The sequence below is a fragment of the Stigmatopora argus genome, chromosome 16 (genome assembly GCF_051989625.1).
Source record: "Stigmatopora argus isolate UIUO_Sarg chromosome 16, RoL_Sarg_1.0, whole genome shotgun sequence".
Classification (NCBI taxonomy): Eukaryota; Metazoa; Chordata; class Actinopteri; order Syngnathiformes; family Syngnathidae; genus Stigmatopora; species Stigmatopora argus.
Genome location: NC_135402.1, coordinates 12104744 through 12129626, shown reverse-complemented (window position 1 = coordinate 12129626; position 24883 = coordinate 12104744). Strand labels below are relative to the sequence as shown.

Genomic DNA, 24883 nt, shown 5'->3' with positions numbered 1-24883 from the left:
GGATGATTAAAAAAACACAAACTCACTCCAAGTAGAAAAAAACGTCACAGACAAAAAACTCACTCCAAGGAGGATAAAGTCCAAATGGGCAGGACAAAAAGTACAACACAGAATCAAAGAGGCAAACAAAGTTAGGTTTCTTACAAAGGCTGAGATGACGCGTCTGCGTACAAAGACACTCTGGGATAAGACAAGTGGATCACAGACTATTTATACACAAAAGGTGATGAGGAACAGTAATAATAGGTAATCAAGGATTTCATTCATTCATTTTTTCTAACCGCTTATCCTCACAAGGGTCGCAAGGGGTGGTGGAGCTTTTGGCATCTATTAACAAAGTAACAAATAACTAGTGGTTTAATAGTACTAAAATGTGTTTAATAGTACTAAAATTAGACAGATTTTGCGGAGGAGAGGGAGAGACATTTTGCACGGCAACGCGCTCATAACATAAACAAATTTAAATGAACTTGGATTACGATGCAGACACACTCAAAAATAAGTTTCATCTAACCTTACAAAACTTAATTCTAATTTTGTTTTAAATTTTGATACCTTTCTTCTCCCGGGTTGGCTCTATTTGCTCCGCCTCCATCCTGACTTTCAGATGCAACCTATCGAGGGTTGTTTGTATTTGTATTCCCTTCAAAATATTCAGAAAATGATGCAACTTAATTCTAAATTGGGCACCAAGCAGAGGACACCCTGAATCGGTGGCCAGCCAATCACAGGCCACAAAGAGACGGAGAACCACTCATGCTCACACTCATTCCAATGGGCAATTTAGAGTGGTCAAATGGCCAAACCGGAGTACACGGGAAGGACAGGTGCAAAATCATGCTAGCGATCCTGGATCTGTATGTCCTGAAAGCCTGGAGGGAGTGCTTAAAGTGGATAGATCAGACAGTCATAATGGTTTGCACTGCCCTGGCTTTCCAGAGAACCTTTCTGGTAAAGACAGCTTGATCCCACTACCCAGAGAGAGCACCGTCGCCATTGGACCAGCCGCCATCGGACCAGCTGCCATCGCCGTCTGAAACTCTTTCTGATGTGCAAGACGGGCCTCCTCAGTTTGCATGGTTTAGACGAGCTTGTGAAACTCTGTTTCTAGCCAGAGTGCAGTGTCAGGAATGGACTCAATGCAAGACTCAGAGGCAGTGTTTTGTATCCCAAAAGGAATGTCGTTCCTTGTTTGTTTGTTTCCGCTGATAATCTGGAAGCCAATCCTGTTTTATGCTTTAAGATGCGACTATGTTCATGTCAGGAAATGCCTACTTGAATCTGTTGAGTATTTTGGGCATTCATTCGGGCCTTCATATCAAATCACTTCCCTTTGTTGGGTAGCGTTATGGTTGGCACTGAATTCGAGAATTGAGAAAGACATGTGTGGCACTGAATCAATTTGATGGTCAAAACTCAACTCTTAAATTTAAAATAAACTTGAGAGCAATAAAAGCAGCAGTTCTTGTTGGGGTACCGATGTACTTTTCGTCTTTCTCCTAATGGGGAACAGTCACTGTTTCTTTTCATTTTGGCTACATTTAAAACTACAGATGGCATGTAATTTGAGACAAGGTTTATATTTGATAAGGTCTGCTTATCAGTGAGTCGTCTCACTTTTACATTGACGCGTGACGTGTAAGCAGGAAGTATGTGAGGAAGATGAATGTTCCAGCACATTTCCCGATAACTTTGAGCATTTGAGGATGTGGAGATTGTGCTCAGACTTGAAGGCTTGCGTGTTGTCGTCAGGATAAAAAGGTACAAGGAAGCAAGGCCGTTTTTTACTTTATAGTGTTGTCTAAGCTCTTGCTGCTATTGGGCAATTGACTTATAGCGACACACTACACAAAGGCAATCCAATCAGTTAAATGTGACTGTGTCACATTAACAAAGACATTCCGCTTCCTCCTGTTACGTGCTCTTCTTTCCACCAGGCCCCTCGCAGCTCTCACTCATGCCTCGTTGTTCCTCTCATACACTTTATCGTCGTTCTTTTTTTCTCTCTCTAAGAAATAAAAACAAACAAGAGATAAAGGTCAGCATGACATCAAACCTGTTAGTTACATACACACCTGTGTGCACATGTGGTAATTTTTGTGTATCTTGGGTGAAATTAGCCAAAAATGTTGCCACGGGCGTCAGTAGGTTTTGAAGACAGAAAGGAGCTCTCCCCTTTCTAGGCGCAGCCGTGGCATTGAGAGGGTCCGGTTTGGTGGCTTCAGTATTGCATCCCTGCTTTTTGCAGATGATGTGGTTCTGTTGGCTTCATCAAGCCGTGTTCTCCAACTATTACAGGAATGAGTGTGAAGCAGTCGGGATATGAATAAGCACCTCCAAATCTGAGACCATGGTCCTCAGTCGGAAAAATGTGGCATGCTCTCTCCTGGAGAGAGTAGTTTAAGTATCTTGGGGTCTTGTTCACGAGTGAGGGAAGAATGGAACGGGAGATCGACAGGCGGATCGATACAGCGTCTGCCGTGGTCTTTCGTGGTGAAGAAGGAGCTGAGCCAAAAGGCGAGGTTCTCTATTTACCGGTCAATCCACATTCTATGGTCACGAGCTGTGGGTCGTGACCGAAAGAACAAGATCCCGGATACAAGCGACTGAAATGAGTTTCCTCTGCATGATGTCCGTACTCTCTCTTAGAGATAAGGTGAGAAGCTCGGTCATCCGGGAGGGGCTCGGAGTAGAGACTCTGCTCCTCAGGATCGAGAGGAACCAGATGAGTTGGCTCGGGCATCTGATCAAAATGCCCCATGGACGCCTCCCTCGGGAGGTGTTCCGGGCGCCTCCCACAGGGGAGGAGGCCACGGAGCCGACCTCGGACACGCTCGACTATGTCTCCCGGCTGTCCCGGAAACACCTTGGGATACTCCCAGAAGAGCTGAATGAAGTGGTTGGGGAGAGGAAAACCTGGGCTTCCCTGCTGAAGCTGATGCCCCGCGACCCGACCTCGGATAAAGCGGGAGAAGATGAGATGAGATGAGACATTTCAAGTATCATTAGGTGTGAGGACATCAACATTTGACAGCCTACAGTTTTTGTAAGCCTAAGTGAAAACCTTGTCAATCAATTCTGGGGCAACGTTGGATTATTCCAACATGAGAAGGAATTTATCTTGGCCTGCCATTGACTTCTCTTTTTGGAGCAGGGCTCTCGTGCACCCCCAAATAGATTGCACCTTGGGCAGTAGCTCACATTGTGGAGAGCAAAAACCACCCTGCCACCAATTTCATTCATCTTCCATACCGCTCATCTTCGAGTTCCGGGGGTTGATAGACCTTAACCCAGCTGTCTTCGGGTGAAAGGTTGACAACACCCTAGAATGGTCTCCAGCCAGTTGTAGGGCAAACAGAGAGACAAACGACCACCCGCATCCCCAAACATACTGCCACCAGCGGGAATTGAGCCTACGCCTGCCAGCACCAGAGTCAGGCGAGTGAACCACTACACCATGAGGCGGCACAAGCCACCAGTTTACATTGCCATTTAATTGATGGCGGTCGACACACTGCCGTGTTTTGTCTCTTTGATCGACAGGTCAAAATACTGTTCTTAATTTGCTTTATTGCACGTCTTATTCCAGCATGGGGTGCAAGCAGATGACAGGTCGTTGGCGACGACACACAGAAAATATGGATCTGTCCTCGCTTTGACTCTTGTTCATTTCCGCTACTCAATTTGGCCTCTCATCCCTGCTCCCTCTCTCTAGTCCTCTTGCAACACGTCATGTACCTCTCTTCTTTGCTCTCCCTCCTACTTGTTCTCTTACCTAGAATATACTTTTGTTGGTGAAAACAACTGAAGTTGCTGAAATTTCAGACATGCTCAAAGTTTAATCACTGGATTAAGGGATTAGTGAATAGCACAGATTTTCTCTATATATACTGTACAAGTACTGCAGGTTGCCTGGTAGGCGAGTGGTTAGTGCGTTGGCCTCACAGTTCTGGGGTCGAGGGTTCGTTCCCAGGTGGGTCCTCACTGTGAGTGCATGTTCTCCCTGAATTTGCATGTTCTCCTGGGGTACTCTGATTTCGTCCCTCATCCTTAAAACATGCATGATAGGCTGGTTGAACACTCTAAATTGCCCCTAGGTATGAGTGTGAGTGTGAATGGTCTCCTTGTGCCCTGCGATTGACTGGTCATCAATTCAGGGTCTCGCCCACCTGGAACTCATAGTGAGCTGGGATAGGATCCAACGCCGCCCACAACCCTTGTGAGAATAAGCGTTTCGGAAAATGAATGAATAAAAAAACATAATTTGCATTACACCAATCTCTGATATTTTTGATGATACTCTATCTGTTGCACAAAATTTGTGTAAAAATTCTACAGCTCCAACCTTTGGTTTTATGATTCAATACATAATAGATTATCTAGTAAGATCATTATGGTATTGACAAAACTGAAAATATAAGGTTGCACTGCGTTATATACAGTAGATTCTACATATTTATTGATTATTAATTATATATTTGTGCACTTTGTGGTGAAGCTTTAAATCTCATTATACTTGTGTCATCTCTTTCTCATCTCATTTTCTGAACCGCTTTATCCTCATTAGGGTCGCTGGGGGCGCTGGAGCCTATCCCAGCTGACTCCGGGCCAGAGGCGGGGGACACCGTGAATCGGTGGCCAGCCGATCGCAGGTAGGTAACTCCGTCCACTCTTGCTCGTTTTGTGTTTTTGCTGCTTTTCTGTCTTAATGATTTGATTTGGTGATTCTTAATGATCCGATTTACTTTTATTTGCTTTGTAGTTTGTGCTTTTGCTTTGTTGTTCTGCGACCTTTGCGACCGTACTGTCTAACTTATAACTATGCCTTTCCTGTATCTACATTATCACCCTCTTGCTACTGTCACAATGAAATTTCCCGAATACAAGATGAATAAAGTTATCCAATGCAATTCAATTCAATCTTTACATACTTTTTAGGAAAACCAAATTTCTTCTTTTTCAATTAATCCTGTTACCGTTTTTTAAGGTTTGTCATGATTTTGCCACTTCCCAAGTTATATTTTGTAAGGTTATATTGGTACTAGACTTTTTAGAGGCACTCATGTGAAACAATATGTTAGTTCAACACCAAATGATTGAAAAATCCTAATTAGTTGTACTGTTAGTGAGACTCATTTTCATTTAAGAGTTATAAAAATGCCTCTACAAGATTAGCAAAGTGTAATTAAAAATATATTCTGTACTCGCCATTAACTTTGATGTCAATTGTTAGTGGAGGCGGCAAATATGCAGAGGAGGAAAATTAGTGTTTATTTTTGGGAGGTGACTCACGTCTCATAAAGACTAAACACAGTTTACTTTTAAGTGTTTATTCTGCTATTTCATTACTATTTTCAATTTAGTAGTCACATTGCACTGAGGACAGGCTAGAGACGTCTACAGCAGCTTTCATACATTATTGTGAGTTCCATTTCGGTTCACATTTTTCCTTGTTGCCCGCACTTGTCCCTATTCTGAGGAGATATCATGCACACATTTTTTCTCTTCCATTTCAATGTAATTTTTGAGTGGCAATATCGTTATTAAGATCAAATTTGAACACTTTTGTGACATTAGAAGATTATTCATTCATTCATTCCTTCATTCATTCATCTTCCATACCACCCAACCTCAAAAGAGTTGCGGGGGTTGCTGGAGCCTAACCCAGTTGTCATTGGGCGAAAGGCAGACTACACCCTAGACTGGTCGCCAGTCAGTCGTAGGGCACACAGAGACAAATGGCCATCAGCACTCCCAAACATACTGCCACCAGCGGGAATCGAGCCCGCGCTTGCCCGCACCTTAGATGATTAATGCGATTAAAACGTGATCGTTGATTAATTTATTGGTAATATTTGTCGAAATATGAACAAATGATCAACATTTTCATACTGTATATAGGAAAGTGCACTTCCAAGCCATTACTGCAAACCACATACGTTACGTTTACTTCTATTGTGTCTATTGGCATGGTAAACTATCAAAGGTGATTGAATTGAATTGAATGCTTTTATTGTCATTTTACAACTATAATGAGATTTAAAGCTTCACCACAAAGTGCAAAATTACAACAAACAAACGGAAAAAGAAATAACCAATAAACAATAACAATACAGACTAGATAAATCTCATCTCATTTTCTGAACCGCTTCATTCTCATTACGGTTGCAAGGGGTGCTGGAGCCTATCCCAGCTGAGACCGGGCCAGAGGCGGGGGACACCGTGAATCGGTCCCGATCGCAGGGTACAAGGAGACAGACAACCATGCACACTCACTCCCATACCTAGGGGCAATTTGGAGTGTCAACCTACCCGGAGGAAACACACACAGGCCGGGGGAGAACACGCAAACTCCACATAGGAGGACGTGACCTGGATTTGAACCCAGGACCCCAGAGCTGTGAGAGCTGTGAGGCCGACAGGCTAACAAGTTGCACCACTGGGCCACCATAGAGAAATAAATAATAAGTAAATAGGTATTCAACACAATAAGTAGTCAACAACATAAATAAGTTGGGGAGTGCACAAATAACAACCACAAACAAACGAACAGATAAATAATCAATAAATAACTAAAAATAATCAATCAATAAGCAATAAATAAATAAATAGTCAACATAATAAATAAGTAGTAGTCAACATAGATAAGTAGTCAACATGAATAAGTGGTAACATAAGTAAGTAATATAAGTACAAACATGACTAAAATTGTTAGCAGCCGATGGAGTTTGAGTGCAAATACAAGATAAGTCTTGATTATGTCTTCCTAGGTGCAGAACTCGAGTTGAGTATGGTGCCGGCTTGTAAGATGTGGGCAGGTGCCTGTCGAAGAATATGGGGGATTATGCAACACTTACATAACAAAAGATATCCACATTCACATTTGTTTATGTGAAAGAGGCTGAAGCCCGAAGACAGTTGACGTAGGGACCTATAATATGAATGGCCTTCATCGGATGATATTTTGTCATGCTTGTGGAAAAACAAAACAATAACATTTTGCACATTTTCTACTGCCACCCGATGGTGCAGTGGTTCTTCCACCTGACTGATCCAGGTGCGGGCAGTCTGGATTCGATTCCCACTCGGTGGTGGTGTGATTCTGAGCGTGAGTCAATGTTCCCTCTAAGCTGCGCGTGTGCGCAATTGCGCACTACTCTCGTCTTCTCTGCGCAGCAGCAATCATATGGCACGCAGTAAAAAAATATATATATATATATATATATTTTTACCCCTTTCCCCATGATGGTGCCGTTTAAGCGGCAGCCAGTGGCAGTAGCTCTGTCCACTCTTATGTTTTTCGTGTTTTACAGCATGTTTTACATGAAAAATTAGAGGGAACATTGACATGCACCTGCTTGTGGCAGGTGTGATACTGGTGTGCCCATAGCGAGCAATGATGATGTCGTGACCGGATGATTCGCCTAAAGACGTTTTGCCGACGGACGTTTGACAGACGGACAGGTCGCCGAATGAACGTTCGTTCAAACAGCGTTTAATGATTAAATACAAATACTAGTATTTGTTAGTTTAATGATTAAATACAAATACTAGAATTTGTATTTAATCGTTAAATGCTGTTTTCAGCTGGATTTGACCGAATTTGAGAGCATTTTGAGCCGTTTGGCAAATGGACGTATATGGACGTTTTTTTGCCTCCATCGCGACATTTTACCGAGGAATTCACTTCCCTGGGCTCGGTTCTAATGTCCAAAGAGCTCCAGTATTTGTATTTAATCATTAAACGCTGTTTTCGGCTGGATTTGACCCGATTGCTGTCATTTTACGGCTCGGTTCTGCTACATCTGCCCGCCCAAGAGTGCTTATTCCCGGGCTGCCATACCCCCCCAAGAGTGCTTATTCCCGGGCTGCCATTGATGGTAGACTAACATTGATTTTTACTATCTTTTGGACAACGCCGGCGGCGGGCCGGATTAAAAATCCTAACGGGCAGTATATGCCCCGCGGGCCAAGGTTGAAAAACTTGTACACACACGATCCGGGGGCGGGGCGAGCGCGCGAATCCCGTTTCGGCGAAACCTCCGTTCGGCCGAACGTCCATTCGGCGACCTGCCCGTCTGTCAAACGTCCGTCGGCGAAACGTCTTTAGGCAAATCATCCGAGTACCGATGATGTCGCTCACACTGGTACTCAATGCGCTCAGGGAGGTTGTCTTTCTGCCCAGACCAACGAAAAATTAGAGGGAACATTGGCGTGAGTGGTTGTCTGTTTCATTGCTCCCTGCGATTGGGTGGTAACCAATTCAGTGTCTCCCCTGCATGCTGCCCCGGGTTGGCAGGGATTGGCTCTAGCACCCCCGCGACCCTAGTGAGGATGAAAAGTTTTCTACATTTGTTGACACGTCAAGTTTTGACTCCTCAGCTAATGGAGATGCACTGTTTAAGTGACTAGCTCCATTTAGTGTTAAAGATGACAGGTGCAACAGAGTCTAGTCTGAATATAAGATTCTTGTGCGTATTTAACAATATTTTCATCATTTGCTTCAGGCCAATAAAAAGTGGGCAGCAGCCGGAATTGGCCTGCTGGCCATAGTTTGTAGAGCCCTAAGCCGTCTCGTCAAAGATGTCCCATGATACAGTGCGACATGCTCGTGTAGTACACTGAGACATGCAGGGGTGAAGGAAATATTTAACAAGGGTGACCGTACGTGTGCTGGCAAGTAATGCCAGGGGACAAATGGACGGACGAACGGGGAAGGGCAGAGGCAGGGACGACATCAGCGCAGTCTCCCACGGACCAATCGGCGTTAATCTGCCTCCCCGTTGTCTCCACCCTCCCTTGGCCTCTCCCTTGTTGCTACGGCAGCTATGCCATCCCATCTGCACGGCCCGTTGTTTGGGATGGTGTGGTGAGGTTTTTTTTTATTAATAGAAGATACAATTTTCCCCCTTCCTCTTCGTCATCCCTCACACGATATATTCCGTCACATTAAACTACGCATCCAGTTAATATTCTATACACGGTAAATCAAAATCCAATTGGCCTGCATAAACAGGATTTCAGGGAGAGTGTATGGGCAATCACACTGACACTGCCTTGCATTTTCTCAGTGCTTTAAAAAGGACTTATCTTCCCTGACGTAAGCATTTCACATCATCTCCGGGGTCACTGCTGGAGTATGTTTAAAAGCGCTCTGAGCCAGCCAACGAGCAACGGTTTTGGACAAAATGGCAGCCTCCAAAAGCATAATCAAAAAGCTGAATAAACGATTCATAACAGGCTTTCAGAGTTTTAATTGTTGTCATACAGACTAGTGTATATGTAACATAATTTTACACAAATTCACATTCACTCATTCATTTTCCATACAACTTCGCCTCACAAGGGTCGCAGGGACAAAAACAGGCATGAGTCTGAGCGTGAATGTGTATTCGTCTCAATGTGTGCTGCGATTGGCTTGCAACCAATTTAGGCTGTCTCCTGCCAAGTTCCCATAGTTGGCTGGGATGGGGTCTACACCCCTCCGACCCTTGTGAGAATACCGTATTTACTCGCGTATAAGACGCCCCGTGTATAAGCCGCACCCTTAAAATTGCCTTAAAATGGTTGAATTTTACAATTTCTTTTGTATAAGCCACCCCTGATTCACAATTTTCACCTCCATATTCATGGTTTTAATGGGGAGTACAAATGTGTTACTTTGAAGGGAAAATCTTAAGAAAAATAATCGCACGTCGTATTTCTGAGATACTGTATGAATCAAAAGCACATTATTAGGGTCAATATCATGAGGAAGTTAATATGCTGTCTTTGTAAATGCAAAATATTAAATTATTCAATTTGAAAAAAGAAATAAGTCTATCTTGATGACAACCTGATGCTTTTAATGACAGAAATTACAATTTTCTTACCAGAGGTTTATGTTATGGCGGCCAAATTGCTTCTAATGTTGAAATATCTAGATTTTTTTTGATGTTTCATATTACTGCAATAGTCGTTACTTTCCAACAAGAAATAAAATTTAAAACAAATCCAAGCAGAATTTTGTTTTATTTCATAATTACAAATTTACAATCATTTCCTTTCTGTGTTCCAAAAGGGAGGGTGTTGCCTGCACGTAGACAAATTCAAAAAGGAAGCAACATAAGCACAACCAGGAAGTGTGTTCGGAGCGGTATAGAATTCACCAAGTCTCTGGGTGCAATAATAGCATGGGATACACATTACGCAGGTATCAACTGATATTTTAACGATCGACCGCAAGACCTTCAATCAGCCTTAACAACTATTGGGATGTGCTGACATGGTAAACAAGCACCTGTATCAAGGCTACTCACATCTGGCCACTCAGAGCACGTTTAATCCTCTATCTTTTATCTAATTTTAAATAAATGACCGTATCGGACGCATTGTTTTGCGTTATGACATCATGGTGTTATGGCATTTTGTCTTTGTCACCTTGCAGTTTCATGCATGTTGTCTTTTTATGCGCATATAAGCTGTACCCTTGCTTCAGTCATAATTTTCTTGTCCAATAAACACAGCTTATATGCGAGTAAATACGGTAAGTCATATATGGAAAATGAATGAATGAATAAGGCTCGAACTAACTATCTTCAATTTTCAACCCATTTTCTAATTATGTTAATAACTGTTTCCAAACTATGTAAAGAGAATAAACAAAATAGCAGCATACGAGTGAAAAACATTTAGGAAAAAAGGTACTCAAGTAAAGATGGTTTTACATTCATGCTGAAATTATAACAGATATGTGCAATGAGCAGTAATGTGAATGGTCTAATTCAGGGGTCGGGAACCTTTATGAACGAGAGCCATAAACAATTTTTGTTTTCTAATGTTATTTCTAAAGAGCCATTCTCAAAATTTAAAAGTAAAAATTTATGAAAATGTGCGATTCTTTTTTTTTTCCTGTCATTTCACCACTTTTTAATCACAAAAAATCCCTGAATTCTTTTGACAACATTTTTATGCTGTTGCTAATTAATCAGTATAAATGAGATTATGCATGCGGAAGAGTAATGAAAAACAAAATTATGATTAAAGTGGTGCTAGAGCAAGTCTCAACGCCACAGTGTCAACGTGACGCTCCTATTGGTGCGTTCGGGACTCGGCTCTCTCACTAGTGATTAACATATTTTACCTCACATGTTAGTGGAGAGCCATATGCACCCATGGAAAGAGCCACATATGGCTCCCGAGCCGTAGGTTCCCTACCCCTGGTCTAATTCTAACTTTTCTCTTTTATCTGTTCCACTATTTGGACTCGTCACCAGGGAAATGCAACATGCAAATACCTGAGCACACTCGACTAAGTCTGCGTGATAAAAGATGCAAATTGCTTTTCCGTTTGTACCATGTTCGCTCACACACACACACGCACACACACACACACACACACACACACACACACACACAAACACACTCGCACACACATTTACACTTGTAAAACCAGTCCTATTACACTGAAAACAGTCCCTTCAATTTTACTTCAAACATGTACTTTGCATTGCTTGCACATAATAAACTAACAATTGTTTTCATTTTTGAGGAAGAAGGCAGAAACCAACTGTGAAAGTACATGATCAAATGAAGTACTTTTTTTCGATACCGCAAACGGCAGCAGAACAACAAAGGTTGAGCACGTAGGAGTCAAAATTTCCAAGGTCTTGTGAAAGCATTTGCATTGACAAACACACCAAAGTGGGAAGTTCATTTAAACCGTTACTATTTCATTTATTATTTAGTAATGGTAAATATATCTTTAAATATGTATCAATGCCAACTATTCTGTTTCATTAAATCTATCCAAAGTTGCCATTCATACAACAGAATTCACGGATTCCTGGGATTACATTTTTCTGTTCAGTTAAACAGCCCACATTCCACAATAAGTAGATTTGTGAATACTGCATAGTTATAAGAGATCATTATTATTTCAGTGTTCACACTTTTTGTGTTGTGTGAATTAAATCTTGTGTGATGCACATTGAAATGTGTTCATTTTCACATTTATATTAAGAATAATAATTAGATCTGGATGATGATGATGATGATCAACTTTATTTCAGACACATGAACATCCATGACACACAGAAAGCACATACAGAAAAATACAAGTTTGTGCGTAATGTTAACTCTGTAAAGTTTTTTTAGTACAATCATATATTTATGATGTTCAAATAAATAAAGGCAGGTTACTATATGAGTTTCTTTAATCAGTTTAACATTCCATCTGGACAGCATGTATGGAATTTGTAAAAAAAAAAAACATGTCGGTCAAATATTTCCACATATAATTTTTCATTAAAAAAGTCACTTTGACTCATTTTTTAAAAATCAGATTCAGTATAATGAGAGCTTTCCAGCAACATATGAACCATTTTGCTACTTTTCGCCCCCTGATAAATTGGGACTTTAAGATGGCCGATCCGTGTATCTCGGATTCCAAAAGTAGGAGAAAACAGACTCAGTAAATCGGACTTTTGTTTTGACAGCAACAACACTTTGCTTGTCCTTCTCAACCATCAAATTTGGCAAAGAAATACAGCAGTAATTACTAGTGTCTATCATCTCAAATCTCATTTTCTGAACTGCTTTATCCTCACTAGGGTTGTGGGGGGTCCCAGCTGACTTCGGGCCAGAGGCGGGGGACACCCTGAATAGGTAGCCAGCTAATTGCAGGGCACAAGGAGAGAAACAACCGTTCATGCTCACATTCATACCCAGGGGCAATTTAGTGTCCAATCAGCCTACTATGCATGTCTTTGGAATGTGGGAGGAAACTGGAGTACCTGGAGAAATCCCACGCAGGAGAACATGCAAACTCCACACAGGTGGACCGACCCAGATTTGAATCCAGTTCCCCCACTGTTAGGCTGGCGCGCTAACCACTCAGCCGGTTGGCCGCCAATGACTAGTTTATGTCAATTAAAATGTATTCTGAAATGTTGGAATTGAATTTTCTCAACAACCAGTCCACGGTCTTCTGATGGTGTAAAGACTGATGAAAATGTCTTGTGAATATCCTTCTCAAAGGGCCAGTAGTACATTGAGAAATATTTCCAATTAAGGGGATTCCCAGGAAAACTGTTTTTTTTGGGGTCATATAATCACGTCACAGTAGCAAGCAGGCGCCGAAATGCACTCTACTCTATGAGTGCTCTTCCATTAATGTGTTGCTTTTTATGAATGAACGGCGAGCGAAGAAGGAGGTGCGAGACATCCTGTGCTGTGATTGGCCACAGTGACTGACGTCACCTCCGCTGTGACGCCATACTCCTCGTTCATTAAAAAAAAGTCGGAACAGTCGTGAGAAATCCAGAGTGAATGAAAGAGGAGGTCGCGTTAACATTGAGCTTCACGGGTGGCGTAATGCGCGTATAGAGGAGCGTCGCTGTGGGTCTAAAGGGGGTCTGGAATCCAGGCGGGGATCCGGAACCGGATCAAGAACCCACGGCCGAGTTCCCTGAAAGAAAAAGCGACGCTAGTCAGCCGTAATGGAGGACCTTCGCGAGATGGAGTGCCCGGTGCTCAAGCGGCTCCTGAAGGAGGACGGCTCCCGCTGCCTGCTGCTCGACTGCCGGTCTTTCCTGGCCTTCAGCGCGGGGCACATCCGCGGGGCCGTCAACGCCCGTTGCAACACCATAGTGCGCCGCCGGGCCAAGGGCTCGGTGCTGAGCTTGGAGCAGGTTCTAGCCGGGGACGACGAGGCCCGGGCCCGCCTACGCTCCGGGATGTATTCGGCCATCGTGCTGTACGACGAGAGGACGCCCGACGCGGACTCGGTCAAGGAGGACAGCACCTCCAGCCTGGTGGTCCACGCGCTGAGCGGGGATTCCGGGGCCACGAACATCTACTTTCTCAAAGGTGAGGACTGAGGAGAAAAAAATGCCTTTTAATCCCGAGGCCGTTCATTTCTGGCTGGTAAATGATGCACAGATTATGACCATTTGGTTGAGAATTAGATAGTCAACATTAAAACATGGTGCCACACAATTCACTATTAGTACTCGATTTTGAGGAGAAAAAAACGGCCTCTTAATCCCGAGGCCGTTCATTTCTGGCTGGTAAATGATGCACAGATTATGACCATTTGGTTGAGAATTAGATAGTCAACATTAAAACATGGTGCCACACAATTCACTATTAGTACTCGATTTTGAGGAGAAAAAACGGCCTTTTAATCCCGAGGCCGTTCATTTCTGGCTGGTAAATGATGCACATATTATGACCATTTGGTTGAGATTTAGATAGTCAACATTAAAACATGGTGCCACACAATTCACTATTAGTACTCGATTTTTACAAATTGCGCCTCATCATCAACACACACCAATTTTTAAAATATATGCATTTCAGATTTGCACTTAGTGCACCTATGTTAAATTCATCAGAAAAAAAATGCCCTCAATAGCCACATGAATTCATTATACATTTGGAAGTTAGTTTGATGAATTAATAAATATGCACTCGATTATTTTTGGAAATGACGGGATGGAAGCACTGACATGTAAAATCAACATTTGATTTACAGTAAGTGTCACCCTTTCATTGCTATGTTTGGACTGTGAGGCATTCCTTCTATGTGTGGCGCACATGCCCTAAAGCAGTGGTCCCCAACCACCGATCTGTGGACCAGTACCGGTCCACGAGCCACCTGGTGCCGGTCCGTCAGAGTAATAAATATTAACGTTTTCAATCTTGCCCTTCTACTTGAAATGAGAAGTTGTTATAATAATAAATAATTGCTATTGTGCTTGGGACTATTTTTTTTTTGCCGTTGTGGACGTCGTTCATGCACCTACCCCAACCCCACAAAATGTTGTCTTAAGTTGTCGCCCTCCCCATTAGCCGGTCCGTGGGAAAATTGAAAGAGCTTTACCGGTCCGCGGTGAGGAAAAGGTTGGGGACTGCTGTCCTAAATTTGATATCATATTTGATAATTGTGCTTGTGGCTTGAAGATGGTCAGGCTTCATGCCATTTATCTGCTGTATTCAGTTTGTTGTAATATGGTAAGGGTTCAAAAAAAGAAAGGCAAACAGATGATGAAATGGTTCCAAATAGAATAATCACAAGAATAATAACAGAAAATTGAAAAATCAATGTCAGGAAGGGATTAACAAATTCGCAATTCAAATGACTTTGAATCCTTTTTGTTTTTGATATTTAATGCTTTTTCTTCTACAATATGTATGTGACTATGACTTTATCTTAATGTTATTGCTTACGTTATGTTTTTCAGGTGGTTACGACAGGTTCTTTTCTGAATACCCAGAGTTTTGCTTGAAGACAAAATCCTTGCCTCCGCTAACAAGCCAGTCCAGCGTCGACTCGTCATGCTCATCCTGCGGCACGCCGCATCACGACCAGGTAGGAGCCCAAAGATCATACAATTTATTTCAATTGAAAATATTACTTTGAGTGACAAGCATCGTCATGGAATAGATATCAACTCGTCCAAGTCCTATTGTCTAAAATTTATGTATTTCACTGCAGTTCCATCTTCTGGATTATTGCCCCCAATTGGCCTGTTTCCAAAAAAGTAAAGGATGCCCTCTTTTTTTCTTAAAAAATAATAATGGATTTACCCACTTCACATTAAAATAGTCTGGGCTAACAAGATGAATAGGACCGACCAGTACTTAGACAAATACTTCATTTAAGTCAGTTGAATTCAAACACAGCAGCAAGTGTCATCTATTTGCCTTGCTCAAGGGCATCTCAACCGCCATTTGCTTTCCGACGTAACTGGCCCACACGGCGCGCTGACCGAAGCTTGTAGAAAGATGCCGCCGAGCGACTTGTTTTTGTCAAGAGTTTGTCATGTGACGGGGCAGCCGCGCTTATTCTCCAAGCTGTTGTCACTTCCCGCGACCCCGGACCTTGTTTTGTGTCAATTTCACGCAACTCTTGTGGTCACACACCATTTTCGCTGGAACTCCGGCAGATGGAGTGGAAACAAACGGGCCTCTGTATTGTTCCAGAAAATAGATCGCAGTCGTGGCCGCCCCGTCAGGTGGACATCGGTCGCCTCCGATGTCCAAAGCTGGATGACAGGATGCGCTCATTTTTCATGCCCCCAACATCCTCCTGTTCACATTATACATCTCTTAGCAGTATTGATCACTTCCTGACTCTGACAGCGGTGACATAAACAACACAAGCCTTGTCAATAGTAGTTGCTGGAATGATAATGGGGCGGAAACTGCCACAGTGCTTGAAACCGTAACCACTCTTTTCTTGTTTTTATTGAATTTCAACAGACATTAAACACAAATCTACCATTTTTTCGAATGCAACTAAAGACAAACATGTTTTAATGGGGTAATGCTTAACGACAGCAAAAGAAACAAGTCCCAAGCACAATAGCCTTTAGTATATAGTATTATTATCATGAAATGGCTGATGGCGTAGAGCAGGGGTGGTGGGCAAACCGGTCCTTGAGGGCCCCTGTGGGTGCAGGTTTTTGTTTCCAACCGATGCACCACAGACACTTTGACCAATGAGATTTCTGCAAAAAAACAAAAAGCACCGGACTGCAATTCACTGATTGCACTTGTAGTACACCAGATTGGTGAAAAGGTGACCTATTTATGGGTTGGAATGAAAACCCACACCCACTGCGGCCCTTTGTGGAATAGTTTGCCCACCCCTGGTGTAGAGGTTCACACGCCTGACTTCAGTGCTGGCAGGCACGGCCTTGATTCTCGTTGTTGAGATTGAGTATGATTGTGAGTGTGTATGGTCGTTTGTCTCTACGTCTGCCCTGCGGTTGACTAGCGACCAGTCTAGGCTTGAGTCTGCCTTTCACCTGAAGTCAGCAGGGATAGGCTCCGGCAACCCCCGCACCTCTTACGAGGATGCGTGGTACGGAAAATGAATGAATATTATCCCAACTTTTCTAATTTCAAGTAGGAGGGGTACTCGGACCATTCGCCAAAAGACGTTTCGCCGACGGACGTTACGCCGACGGACAGTTCGCCGAATAGAAGTTTCGCCGAACGGACGTTTCGCCGAAAAATTTAAAGTGTTGAATTTATTATTTTATTAAACAAATAAAAGTGGGGATGTTTCTCATTGTGTTGCTTTTTGTGCCGAGGTTGAAAAACATATACACACACGATCCGGGGGCGGGGCAAGCGCGCGCATCCCGTTTTGGCGAAACATCCGTTCAGGGAAATGTCCATTTGGCGAAACGTCCGTCGGCGAAACGTCTTTCGGCGAATCGTCCGGTCACGAGTAGGAGGGCAGGATTAAAAAGGCTGTACTAGTTCCGGCAAAAATGTGGTATAGAACCACTTTTCAAGCATCCCGAGGCCGGGATAAGATCAAGAAAATGCATACATGTAATGACTCAACTGACATACAGAGTCAATGGGTTCCTGCTAAAAATTGTGGCGACTCGGAGAAGGAATAGCTGAATCGGGTGGACGTCGAGCAGTGACCCCTCAAAATTTGGAAATCTGGCATACTCACATTGCGCCGCCAGCCCTATTTGTCGTATGAAGAGCACATGAGTGAGTGTGTGCATGCAGAGGTGTAACAGTGTTGATTGGGTTGTTTCTTGCTGAACTGCGTCGGTTATATTTATGGTGTGATTGGTTTGGAGTTTTTGGTCATCTGGAAGCCCTGAAGTACAGTGCGCCATTGGCTCATAATCCCCATACTTTAGCGTCAATGGTACCTTGTGTACGTGAGGTTTAAAACGTTGATATTCATTTTTCTGACGAACAAACGCCAAGTGGCTTCCTTACCATTGTTTGGAAAACATTGATCTACAGTACTTTGGATATAATTGGAAACTCGATAAGTAACAATATATTTTTCAAGATGGCTGGCCTGGCGGAAGAGTGGTTAGCGCGTTGGTCTCACATTTCTGGGGCCCTGCGTTCGATCCCAGGTTGATGCTCCTGTGTGGAGTTTGCATGTTCTCCCCGGGCTTGCGTGGGTTTTCTCTGGCTGCTCTGTTTTTTTTCCACATTCCAAAAATATGCATGGTAGGCTGGTTGATCACTCTAAATCTGCCCACTAGGTATGAGTGTCAGCGTGAATGGTTGTCTGTCTCCTCGTGCCCTGTGATTGGCTGGCCACCAATTCAGGGTGTCCTGCGTCTGGTGCTCGAAGTCAACTGGGATAGGCCTCAGCACCCCCTGCGACCCCAAGCCTTTCAGAAAATGAATGAATATTTTTCAAGGTGAATGCTTCAATATGTTATTGGAGTCATTTAAATAAAATAAATAAATTAAATAAATACATCCATTGCAAAATGATGCAATTCATAAATCAAGTTTTGAGTATTTTTAATCTTATCCTAGTTTGAACAGTTAATGTAATGACAGAGACTTAACATTACAAGTGGGGGTGCCGAAGTGAATTCCGTGTCGTACATTGGCAAACTTACTGCAGATGACCCGAATACAAGAGTGACTCCACTTAAGAGGCGGCATAATCACATTAGTGCCAGCTTGCCATGACTTATGTGAAGGGTCACTGGGTGTGCGCGATTGTCTCATGGGAGGGGGAATGGAGAGGAAATGTCAGCGGAATTTTCATCGATTAATTTTAGGAAAAGCTAATTTCTCAATCCTGTATATTCCAGGGTGGCCCCGTTGAGATTCTCCCATTCCTCTACCTGGGTAGCGCCGTGCACGCCTCCAAAAAGGAACTTTTGGATGCCATCGGCATCTCAGCACTGCTCAACGTGTCATCTGATTGTCCCAACCACTTTGAGGGCGTCTACCAGTACAAATGTATCCCGGTGGAGGATAACCACAAAGAAGACATCAGCTGCTGGTTTCTGGAGGCCATCGAGTTCATTGGTGAGTTTATTTATTTATTTATTCTTAAATATGTAATATTGTAATTCAAAGAGGAACAGCGAAAATAACTAGATTTATCATTGGCTTACAATTCAAGATCTCTACAAATCAACATCATGGTGGAGAAATAAATATATAAAAATAATTAATATATGTGTGTGTATATGTGTGTGTGTGTGTATATATATATATATATATATATATATATATATATATATATATATATATATATATATATATATATATATATATGTATATATATATATATATGTATATATATATATATGTATATATATATATATATATGTGTATATATATATATATATGTATATATATATATATATATATATATATATATATATATATATATATATATATATATATATATATATATATATATATATATATATATATATATATATTAGATGATTACATTATTTTGGGGGATGTGTGGAAGTCGCCCTTTTAGCACACATCCAAAACAAAATTAAGATTAAAGAATATTTGAAAAAATATAATGGCTATGATTGATCACTCCCTGATTGAGTGTTGCATACAGGTTGAATACCGTAATGCGTTACACCGTGTTTGCGTGTGTGCGTGTAGGCGCTGCTATGTGTCATAGTTACTGTGGGAGGAGATGGTGACTCATCCACACTGTTACTGGGTGAAAAAAACACTTTGTTACCTGACATCCGTGCAGAAGTTGAAAGGCAACAATCATATGCCTTCTCCTTGTTTGAATAATAATTACAAATAAAAATGGATGAGCCGCACATGACAAAACATGCATCCTGCAATACGTCTCAATTTGTAGTGAAATAATTAAGCAAAAACCATCAAAATATTCCATTAATTGTTTAATTATATGGTAAATTAAAGAGAGAATGCAAAAAAAATGGATTTTGATTGTCCACATGAATGTTTCTGAAAAAATGTAAGTCATCAGAAAATGCTCATTGGCTTTTAATTTTGTGCAGGCGATCTCACGTGCTCTCAGGGGGAATTGAATTTTCTGTAAACACTAATCAGGCTATTATCCAAATGGGCTTATTTGTGGTAACCAAGTAAGAGCGAGCACGGAAAGGACGATTGATGAGAAGATATTTATAGCGTACATATGCCGTATTCGCATTACTTTGGCTTATAAACAGCCAAACCAGGCCAAAAATGTCATGCTTGAACAGAGATTTTTTTCCAAAATGTTTTCCTTCCATAACCGCGCGTCTACACAAACAAATTCCCTTACGATAAAAAAGTCAACAAAAATAACACGAACTTGTCATGAGGTTTTTTTCAAAAAATATATTTATATACAGTAGGGAGGCCTGGTGACCAAGTGTTTAGCGGGTTGCCCTCAGAGTTCTGGGGTCGAGGGTTCCATCTCAATCAGTCCTCACCGTGTGGAGTTTGCATGTTCTCTCCGGGCTTATGTGGGTTTTCTCCGGGTACTCCGGTTTCTTCCCACATCCCAAAAACATGCATGGTAGTCCGATTGAACTCTTTAAATTGCCCTTAGGTATGACTGTGAGCGTGAATGCTTGTCTGTCTCCTTGTGCCCTGCGATTGGCTGGTCATTCATTCAGAACATGAAAGAATGCATGTACAGACGCTCCCCTACTTACGAACATTCAACTTACGAACAACGGTACATACGAACATGTCTGCAAATTGCGTTTAAGTCCAAAAATGTTCGCAAGTCCAATTTTGTATTTCGCGTCTTTTTCGGAGTAGTACTTCTTTCCGCCGCTAATACCGACGCCTGGCGCTGTGAGAGCTCAGCTCACCCAGCATCTACCTTCTTCGTTGCAATGCGGAAGTGCGTGAATGTATCTCCAGTGTGCAAAGAACCTTTTTCATTTGTATCATTAAATATCTCATGCATCCAATATTGAATATGGTTGGTAAAAAGCTAAAGGCTTCTATTGAGGGAGTTGCAAGGAAGAGGCAAGCCATTTCATTTGAAACGAGTGGCAATAATAACGAAGCTTGATGCGCGTCAGAAAGTGGTGAGCGTTGCACATTCAGTACCATTTATAAACAGAAAGATCGAGCAGCAGGACCCAAATATTGAACGTTGCACAAAGTTTGCAAATCAATTGAATGATGCCATACAGTGCTACTGCATCATTTATGATGAAAAAAAGAAGAAAACTGTGCAATCGTCATTAGGTCGCTTCTTTTGGCCAGTTTCCAATACATAAATCTATCTCTCTCTCTACAGTACTGTACATATTCTCTCCATTTTATTAAATGTTTTTTTTTTCAGTACAAACCAATGCGTGTTACTTATACAAGCCTTAAACATACAAATGCACTTATATAAACCTTCAATATACTTATATAGGCCTTAAACATAAATTATAATACAAAATATAGCACTAAATCAACTTACAAACAAATTCAACTTATGAACAATCGCTCGGAACCAATTGCGTTCGTAAGTTGAGGAGTGTCTGTATACGGTATATGTTCATTCACTCTTGAACTCTCGACCCCAGAACTGTGAGTCCCTCGCGCTAACCACCGGGCCTCCCTACTGTATATAAATATACTCATTCATTTTCTGAACCGCTTATCCTCACAAAGGTGGCAGGGGGTGCTGCAGCCCATCCCAGCTAACTACAGAAATATCTTGACATACGAGAAATTTGAGATACGAGGAAAATTCCGAGCAAATTTTTGCCTTGAGACTTGAAACAAATTTGAGTAACGAGCATACGAGATGGTTCCCGATGCAGCCGTCTGGGTAGTAGAGTATGCAAGAGGCTGCTTATGAGAACAGCTTTGCACTGTCGTTCTTGCCGCATCTCCCTCGCGTGAAGATATCTACGACCGTACGCATCTCCCTCACGTAAAGATATCTACGACCGTATGCATCTCCCTCGCGTAAAGATGTCTACAACCGTATGCATCTCCCTCGCGTAAAGATATCTACGTCCGTACGCATCTCCCTGACGTAAAGATATCTACGACCGTACGCATCTCCCTCGCGTAACGATATCTACAACCGTACGCATCTCCCTCGCGTAAAGATATCTGCGACCGTACGCATCTCCCTCGCATAAAGATACATTAACATATTTGCCTCGGTTATCACACAAGAAAGTTTAAATTTCGTGTAACGTGTCGGAACTAATCCATATACATTCAATAACTTCGAATTAGCTAGCCAGCGCCAGGAGATGCGTCTATCCTCCAGCCTGACCAGTTTGAATCCCCCCCTGCCTCCAACAGATCTGCCAGTTTTATTGACAAAGGTCATGTGACATAGATACAAACTTTAGGCGGGAAAATCTGAACAAAGAAATGGTCGTGTCATGGCAGATGACGCGCCCCTAACTCATAGGCGTCACCGACGGAAATTTCCGCTAGGACATGCAAAATTCTATTCTAGCGACTACACTAAATAAACCAATTGACTAACAAAAATCATAAGAATACATTCCATACTCCACATAACGTAAGAATAAAACTTATTTTTAGGTGTGTGTATAGTAATCTAAGTCCATTTAAGTTAAATTTAAAGTTTATGTTACGAGCGCGTTGACGTCAAGTCTCTCTCTTCCGAATAATGTCACATTTTAGTATTGAAGATCGTACTGTCTAGATAGCTATTTGGGCACCAGGCAGAGAACACCCTGAATTCATGGCCAGAAGGAGATGGATAACCATTCACACTCAGACTCATACCCAGGGGCAACTTGGAGTGTTCAACCAGGCTACTCTGCATGTTTTTGGGATGTGGTCGGAAACCCACACAACCCCAGGGAGAACATGCAAACTCCACATAGGGGGACTGCTCTGGGATCGAACCCACGACCTAAGAACTGTATCGCCGACACACTAACCACTCAGCTGCAATATATATATATATATATATATACATACAGTATTTCAGTGCTAACTTTCTTTTTGTGTGTGTGTTTAGACTCCATCCGAGACTCGAGCGGCCGCGTCCTGGTCCACTGCCAGGCCGGAATCTCTCGCTCGGCCACCATCTGCCTGGCCTACTTGATGAAAAGAAAGCGCGTGCGACTGGACGAGGCCTTTGAGTTTGTGCGGCGGCGGCGCTCGATCATCTCACCCAACTTCAGCTTCATGGGACAGCTGCTGCAGTTCGAGTCTCAACTGCTCGCCACCTCCTGTGCCGCAGAGGCTGCCGCGACCGCCAGCCCACTGCTAGCTCCCAAGGCATCGTCCGGCGTGTCCTCGGCCGCTGCCACGCCCACCTCGCCCTTCATCTTCAGCTTCCCGGTGTCGGTGGTCAACCCCGCTTATCTGCACCACGGCCCACTCACGACGTCGCCGGGGTGCTGATGCCTCAAATGCTTCCTGGCTCACGAAGCGGCTTCTTCCAATAAGTGACCCAAAAATATTGCTTGACTTGCAACCGCGTTTGTGCGTAGAACTCGAGGCGGGCTCGCATCCTGAGGACTCACCCTGAGAATACACTCATGACTAACAAAAGAAGATGCCTGATGAAAGATTTCTGTGAAATTTCCAAGGAAATATTTGCTTTCCGTAGGACTTACAGGAATGTTAGATCATCACGCCTGTGCCGCTGTGAACTACTGGTTAGCACATCTGACTCACAGTTCTCAGGGTTGGGCATTTGAATCCAGGTTTTAGCCTCTTAGAATTCTTTGACTGATACTACGCCTTCTTCCCACATTCCAAATATGTTTCGTAATAATTTCTTTATGACACTGTTTTTTATGTTAACTGATTGACGACACTCCATTTCAAATGGATTGGCTGCCCATTCTATTGATGACGACAAATGACCTAAAGAAACAAACCGATCCGATTCTGAAAGACGGAAAACCAAAAAATGACTAACAGTAGTATTAATAGAAATGAAACCAGAAATGGCTGACTATTTTTTTCCTTTGTGGAAGAGGCAACTTAATAGGTTCTGAGATAGACCCCTGAGAAACACCACAAACAAATTCTGCCTTTAGGAGTTCATAACCACAGAAGACAACCGAAGAAGGAATATATGAATGTGATTTTCTTTCTATTCGATTTATGTCCTGCCATTGATTGGCTGGGTTATACCCTGCCTCTCACTCAACATAAGCTGGGATAGGCTGGTTGCCAAACGACCACTCACACATCTTATTCCAATGAAAAAGCACAGCGAGTTCCCTCTGAAGTAAAAAAAAAAATCCCCGCAAACGTTTCCACTCTAGTTGCCATGGAGACGACAGTTCCTTTAAGATGAGATGGCCACAGGAAGGAAGCAGGAATTTGAAACACCTGCTCCTTCCGCCTCACAAAAGACGTGGATGTGCGGAAACAGAAAGCAGCACTGACAGGTGCTCTGTTACCAGGCTGAGCAGTTTCCTGTCTCTCCGTCTATTACTCATGCACAGTCCTTCCTCTATCTCAAAAAGACCTTCCTCTGTCATCTTCTTTCATGTTGCTCCTCCAAATCTCTTCTTAGTCACTGCCTCTTCCTCTCAGATGTTCCGCTCGTTCCCTGACCGTGTGGCGCCAGGCCAGGAAATGCTCTTGCGTTTTACACCGAAGAAAGATAGTCAGGCACACTCACAGGCTGCCATTGGCGACCATAAATGTCCCACTGGGAAGGCAGGCAGCGAATGAACTAATCTTTCCGTACAGTGCCAAAGTCATTTAAATTCATGACAGACAGATTAAAATAAATACAGTGTTTTCGCGCATACAAGCCATATTTGGAACTAAAAAAATGATGTCTGAATCAAGGGTACGGCTTATATGCGCACAAGACTTACACCGTTGCTATACTCTTCTTCACCAGTAGATATTGGGAAATTAACATTTACTATTTGTTGGTTGTTTTCTGTTTTGCAGTAAGAAAACAATCATTACTGGATGAATTACTAACTTATGTTGACCCTATCAATGGGCTTTTGTAACTCGGTAACTCAGAAATACCACGTGTGATGATTTTTCGTAAGATTTTCCTTTCAAAGTAAAACATTTGTACTCCCTATTAAAACCACGAATACGGAGGTGAAAATTGTGAATCAGGGGGCGGCTTATACGGGAGAAATTGTAAAATTCAACGATTTTAAGGCAATTTTAAGGGTGTGGC

At 42.5% G+C, this 24883-nt stretch overlaps 2 protein-coding genes across 3 annotated transcripts in view; both read left to right on the top strand.

Annotated features, from left to right (window-relative positions):
* LOC144090579 (putative cytochrome P450 120) overlaps positions 1 to 7205 on the top strand; it is a 39263-nt gene extending 32058 nt beyond the window's left edge. The window contains exon 12 of one of the 2 annotated variants that reach the window (XM_077622194.1): positions 4568 to 7205. In XM_077622194.1, coding sequence (XP_077478320.1) covers positions 4568 to 4601 — 34 coding nt within the window. In that variant the 3' untranslated portion in view covers positions 4602 to 7205. Of the gene's footprint in view, positions 1 to 939; positions 4542 to 4567 lie in introns of those variants that run through there. The other variant, XM_077622193.1, reaches the window with a different exon arrangement.
* A 4908-nt stretch (positions 7206 to 12113) lies between these two features.
* On the top strand, positions 12114 to 23673 carry dusp4 (dual specificity phosphatase 4). Its single transcript, XM_077622195.1, has 4 exons — positions 12114 to 13848; positions 15225 to 15352; positions 18582 to 18801; positions 22733 to 23673. The coding sequence occupies exons 1-4, from the start codon at positions 13479 to 13481 to the stop codon at positions 23119 to 23121; spliced, it is 1107 nt and encodes a 368-aa protein (XP_077478321.1). The 5' UTR covers positions 12114 to 13478; the 3' UTR covers positions 23122 to 23673.
* Positions 23674 to 24883: the final 1210 nt, after the last annotated feature.